This window comes from Staurois parvus, unplaced genomic scaffold (assembly GCF_062004578.1).
Source record: "Staurois parvus isolate SC_StPar_1 unplaced genomic scaffold, SC_StPar_1.0 ptg000988l, whole genome shotgun sequence".
Lineage (NCBI taxonomy): Eukaryota > Metazoa > Chordata > Amphibia > Anura > Ranidae > Staurois > Staurois parvus.
In genome coordinates, this window is record NW_028318784.1 from 4390886 (window position 1) to 4397500 (window position 6615).

The 6615-nt window shown below is 42.1% G+C and overlaps 1 protein-coding gene across 1 annotated transcript in view; it reads left to right on the top strand.

Annotated features, from left to right (window-relative positions):
* Positions 1-6615, top strand: part of TMPRSS15 (transmembrane serine protease 15) — a 450422-nt gene that overhangs the window by 191133 nt on the left and 252674 nt on the right. Inside the window, exon 14 of the mRNA XM_089657394.1 lies at positions 24-165. Within this exon, the coding sequence (XP_089513520.1) occupies positions 24-165 (142 nt within the window). The remainder of the gene's footprint in view (positions 1-23; positions 166-6615) is intronic.

Sequence of the window (6615 nt, forward strand, 5' to 3'; positions counted from 1 at the left end):
AAAAAAAAAAAATTAATTTCTAGGTGGCATTTGAAGCCGTTACAAATGGACGGTTTAGTGACATTGCACTTGATGATCTAAAGTTGTCTCTTGGAAAATGCAATGAAAGTATCTTTCCCGAACCAACACGTGTTCCCATTCCAGTTATCACATCTCCTGGTCCATGTGAGTATCATGCCTTAATTTTAATCATATGCTAGCCATTGCTTGTGTGTTTTTGCAGTAATTATGATTTGTTTGTGAGTCACGTTAGTTCTCAGGCTTGGCTGTCCATTAGAATCAGTCTTGTTTTAGAAACAATGACTTTGACAGATGGCAAAATCAAGTGCCATGAGAAAGAGTGAATTTATTGGCTATGTTGACACCTAAATTTGTACAACAAATCTGTTCAGCCACTAGCAATAGTGGAAACTGCACATTTTGTGGCAATATGGGCTCATTAATTGCTTCACTAGCAATGTTTGTTTCCCATTTCCTCAAGCCTGACATCTTCTATATTTTATCACTGTAAAATTAATGTGCTGTTATAGATCCAGAAAACATAACAAATGTTCATGTATTATCAGTTCCCATGCTCTATTAGGTAATTTACAAATGAAAACAAATTACATAATATAGAGACTCAGTATAGTTTAGTCTTGAAAAGCAATTCTCATTTCTGTGTTTTTGTAAAGGTATAGAATTTTTAGTAATACAGAAACGTGTCAGAGCCTTTAAGTCATTTGCATAAGCTAAAGCTCATGTAGTCTGCTAACAAGAGACCCATTTCAACAAGCACCACTCCCCAAAGTTCTTCAGTGCCTCTTATCCCCAGGTGTACACAGCCTCCACAGACACTAAGTGCAGAGGGATCTTAATAGCTTTCCATCACATTACCCCATTTGTTCTCTGAGCAGAGACCAGGGACCCTGAAAGCAGGTATATCATTCTCATAGGCCATCTTCTAAACTCAGAAGACACCGTGGTATAACCTATTACGCTCCTAACCACAATCTGACCTCTTTTCTCTCCGATATATTTTGCACGTGGTAGACTCCCACACGCGGGGTACCTTAATTGCTCTAGCAAAACTATCTTCTCGACTCCTGGTGAGAAGCTAACCCAGCCTGCAGGCAATACACACATTATGCACACCCTCACAAAACTCTCTCATGCATTGATCATATATTTCTGACAGTTGACAACTCCCTGGCCCTTCTTTCGTTGGTCATTGTATTCTATAGCTGGACAGACCAAAATGCTGTTTTCACAACCTTTGACTCCCTGGTTCCATAACACAGAAACCCTACCTGGTGTCTTAATTACACCCTCTTGGTTTACCGGGAGCACTGAGCTGAGATCAAGCTAGCAATTAAAGACTACTTAACCCATAACACAATGGACAATATCTCCCCTTTACCTTTGAAGCCTATGAACCTGTAATATGATGGTGTTACATAGGTCAGGAAACCCACTTAAAAAGGGAAAGACGGTCACTACATCACTGCTTAGATGCTGCATTCCAACAATCGCATTTTTCTTTTCAGACTGACCCTTCTTTCACTCACAGGCAAAATATTGAAAAGGCCCACCAGGAACTGAACCTCTTCCTGACAGAGTCAGCAGAAAAGGCACTCCGTAGTTCCAGACACAAGCATTACTTGAAAGCCAATAAGTCAGACACATTCCTTGCCTTGTCTCTCCATAAACTGAATCACTCAGATAAACCCATTTGTTTGAAAATAGCCAGACATACATACTCCAGTAATGCCCTGCGCGTCCTGCATGTGTTTCATAAGCACCTTGCAGCAGACCTCTACTCGACAAAAACCCCATTAGACGAGCCTTGAGCCAAGGTCCTCTTTTCTATTCTTATTCTTCCATCTTTGTCAACATCACAGTGTGCATCCCTAGAAGAGCCAGTTTCGGACATAGAGGTTCTAACTACGATCAAAGCTCTTAAAAAAACAAATATCCTGGTCCTGATGGCTTTACAGCCTCCTACTACAAGCGCTTTGCTGGCCTCCTTGTTCCGCTACTGGTTGCGGCCTTTAATTCGTTATTACAGGGTCATTTCTTCTGACCAGACTCCCTAACAGTCATTATCTCTCAGAAGTCCACAGCATTTAATGTATCCCTATCCTTGTCCACCTTTGCGCAACTTCAACAAGTCCTACCATTCACCTGGTCGCCCCACTATATTTCTTATCTGGGAATTAAACTTACTGCTGACCCTTCCTCTCTCTACTCCACCAATAACCCCCCCTTGCTGGCACAACTTACCAGCCTCATGACTTCCTGGTCTTCACTACCTCTGGTGTGGATGGGACGCATCACTATTTATATCCCGCATAATCAGAATGTCAATTCTACATAAAATATCATATCTTCCCCGCATCTTACCTATTCTAGTTCTGTCCCACTTCCTAATGCCCCTTTCATACGAGCGGTTAGATTTCAGCTTTTAGCTGTGGTTAGAGGAACTTATTTACTGCAGCTAAATGCGGACAATGCATCCCTATGGCTCCATTCACACACTGCGTTTAGCAACATTTTCATAATGGATGGCTTTATGCATTTAGGCAAAATAAAGTTGACAGCGTCCAGGAGCGATGTACCGCAGCTATCTGTACATAAATGCAAGTAATCACACTACAAAGAAAAAATAAGTAAACAGTTGCTATAGAAAAGGCAAGAATTTACTACCGCAGCTAAACACAGCCACATGTAAACTCAAGTAAATGCAGGTAATCGCAGATAAACGCAATGTAGAAACACAAGTGATCTCTGTGCCAGGAGTGTTGGAATTTCAAAATAAAATAACATGCATTTACAAGCTGCAGAATAACCGCCTGTGTGAAAGAGGCCTAAGGATACTACAATGTCAAGCACTGGCTTACATTTGGGGCAATGCCAAACTCCCAAGTACCTAAAACAATCCTGTTTTCACCCAAACGTAAAGGCGGCTTTGGTCTGCCACACTTTGCCAAGTACTACAAGGAACAGCCCATCTTGCCCAACTGCCTAAATATCATGCACTTAATGAGGTCCCACTCTGGGTCGCCTTGGAGTCAGTAGATTGTGGTCCACCAGCAGTCAAGAACCTGCTATGGCTTCACCCAGGAGACTGACAGGTGCTTCAAAATCCTGTCACTAGACATTGTTTATCACTATGGGATTCCCTCAGGCTACGCTTTGGTCTACAATATCCTCATAACCCACTCTTGACCTACCTATGCAACCCAGCCTTTTATCTGGCCTGAAGTTCCCCTTTATCTCTTCATAGATGGTCTTCTTCCATTCTCCTTCGGACCTACAAATTCATGACTCCAGATGCCTTCAAATCATTCCCAACCCTTTGTGAGACTTATGGTCTCCCAAGATCTGAACCTTTCCAATATCATCAGATTAAGCACTTTCTCACCCCTACTTGCGAATAGACCCCTTGCTCCCTGATATGACTAGATTTGAATGGACCTGTAAAAATGATCCGCACACTCGCGGTTTGATCTCTACACTCTACTCTCAATTGCTGGCTCCACCGTCACACTCAACCATACCCTATGTGATTAGATGGTAGTGTGATTTGGGTCTTCAACTGGACACCACAGACTCGGATGACATCTGGTCAGCTACAAGATTGGCATCTCAAAACATAGTAGCCCTAGAAAGTAATTACAAAGTAGTCATGAGGTGGTCCCTGGTTCCTGCTCGAATAGCAAAAATATCTCCCTTCCTACCCATCTTCTTGCTTTAGAGGCTGCTCTGACCTTGATACTCACCACCACATATGGTGGAGTTGCTCCGTAGTCCAATCATTCTGGAATGAAATTTTTCACATCCTCTCCACCATGTTTTCCTGCCGTTTGGCCTACAACCCAACCACATCTGTTGTCAACAAACAACCATCAGACTTGACACATCGTCAATTTAAACTTCTTCTACAGGTCACAACAGCAGCAAAGCAAACCATAGCCAAGGCCAAAAAACCCCACATCTCCATATTTCAGAAACCAAAAATAGAATTACCAGGGCCATGATACATGCTGAGGCCAAAGCAGTCCTACTGGATAGGGTGTGAAAATATGAGCTACTATAGAAGACAAGGGTAGAACAATTCATCCAAGCTGAATTTGATGAATCCTTGCTATTCCCCTGCTAGTACCCAACACATGCCTTTAGGTCTGGTATATTATCTCTGTTGGTTCACCTCTCCCTCAGGGTTCCTCCTCCTCCCCCCCCAACTCCCAATCTTTTCCCTATAACCCAACTTTCTTCTTCTCCTTATGGTCCTATTGGGCCCTCCTCTTTCTTTTTTCTTTCTCTTTTTTCAATTTTTTTAACTCTGCCTATGGGCTCTGTCTGTTGCTAGCAGTCTGTTCCAGTGGGTGCCTCCTGAGATACCGTTAGCTACACATTATGTTTTACCACTGCAATTTCCTGTCATCAGTGGGATGCCCTCCTTTGTACAAATTTAGTGCAAAGTTCTTGATATATTGCTGTATTTCTTTTGTTGAGTAGAATCTGCACATTGTCCAGAGGTATCTAACTCAAGTGTTAATTCTTCTCCCCATCTTAGGGGCTGCGTCCCCACAGCTTGAGAGTACCTTTCTGCTCTTACATTGTTGTTGCTTTGGGTCATGTTTCTCCTCCAGTGCTTTTGTACTTGTTGTTCTGCAATAAAATACTTGCAGGAGAAGGATTTTTATTAATAATCAAAATCGGGAGCATATTGCAATAAGGGAGGATACAAACACTAATGGAAATGGGTTGAATATGTTATAGTGTAATAAAATTTGGAATGTTGACTTCAAGTTCTTCACTTCAAGTAAGTACACTTGATAGCAATGTTGCAGCAATCAAGTTACACACAGACATACAGTACAATGATAGTACAGTACTTACCTGGTAAGTCTCTTTTCCAGCTAGATTTTTCTACAGCCTCCTCTCTGAGGACACCAGGAGACAAGCCTGGTTGGCCTATTCTGTAGGATGAGATCCGTCAAACAAGTCTGAAATTCTTTCCTGATAGCTACAATGTTGCCCTAAGTAATCCAATGACTGGAAGTTCTGGCTGTTCCCCTTTGCCTCCCCACTCCATAGTCAGAAAAATGTATGCTAAGCTTACATGTCTATGTCAAGGTGCTTACAAGTTTATAGGAAAGCCAGTTGTGGGACAAACCTCAGGTTGCTTCTGTACATCTGAGCAGCCTCTTAGGTCAGCAGTAACTTTAGGGTACGGTAGAGCTACAACTGGTAGAGAAATCTGCAGAATGATTAGACAGAATCCTTACCTAGCCCTGTGTACCTTAGTAGCTGTTGTGGTAGGTATTCCAGCAGGAATAAGGAGGGTCCTTATAGGGAAAAAATCTTGCCCCCCTCCCATCCTACTGCTGCTGTTGCACACTCCTATCTCCATTGTCTTACATGACTCCTATTCCGTAGTTTTGGTAAATCTGAAGAAAACTGTATGGAAATTGTACAATCAGATTGCATAGTGAACGGCCATCTTTTTATAAGTACATAGGAGAGAGTGGACAGAAACACTCAGTTGACAGGTCCCGATCACATCTCCATGTAGTGAAAATTCCCGCATGCATTTGTTTTGGAGCAGTTTCACTCATCACACATAGGACAGCCCATTCACTTGAACGGGCTGTCCTATACACAACAATCACCCCAGAAAAGCTCCAGAACTTTTTTTGGAGTGGAGTATGGTGTGTTACAGTTTTTGGTGCGTTTGCCGCACTTGGGGTGCCTTTAACATGTAATGACAACACAAACATAATGCACATTTGCACCGTATTTCTGAAACGCATGGCAAAGCGCACATTTTCTGTTTAGATTGCCATACGTTTGGAAACACACAGATGTGAATGGAGCCTCATTGTTCTTGTGTAAACAACCCAATTTCACTTTCAGGTCCCAATCACACCTAGAGTAGTGGAAGCACACTTTGTTTAGCGTGTTTTTCCAGTGACACACATAGGGCAGCCCGTTGATTTCAATTGGCTGCACTTCACATGGCATAGTAGCTCGTGGGCCATTTTGGCATGGTGCGAGTTGCATGTTTTTTACTGCATGTTTTGTTGCATTTGTCACCCGGTTTGTTATGTGGCAAAATGTGTGCTAGTTTCTGTGTTTAGTGTGCCGTTAACAATTACTGACACTGAAAGTGCAACTATGTAATTTTAGGTGTATAAATGTGGCCATACACTATACAATCTGATTGTATGATCTCTGTACAATCTCCTTTAGATTTACCTAATCTATATAATAAGAGGACACATTATCTATCCAATTCAAGTAAAATTCTCGGTACTAGGTACTGTTTCACTAGGTCCACACATTTGTCTGCTATTTCAGGATCTTCATGGCTCACTCATTTTTGCAAGGCAGTGGGGAGAGAAATTTGTCCAAACCACCTGTTCCATAGTTTTTGGTCCAGACAGAAATTTTGGCTGCAGCCATTTCCTGGTCAAATAAATAAGGTCATACATTTGTGACTAGGGTGGTTTTTTCCAGTTGATAGCTCCAATTTTGTACATGCTGAGCCAAGGCAGCAAGGGTTACACCCAGCCATGCCAATATTTCAGTTTTTAATGATCATAGTTCTTGGCCTCCACAGGTTTGAGT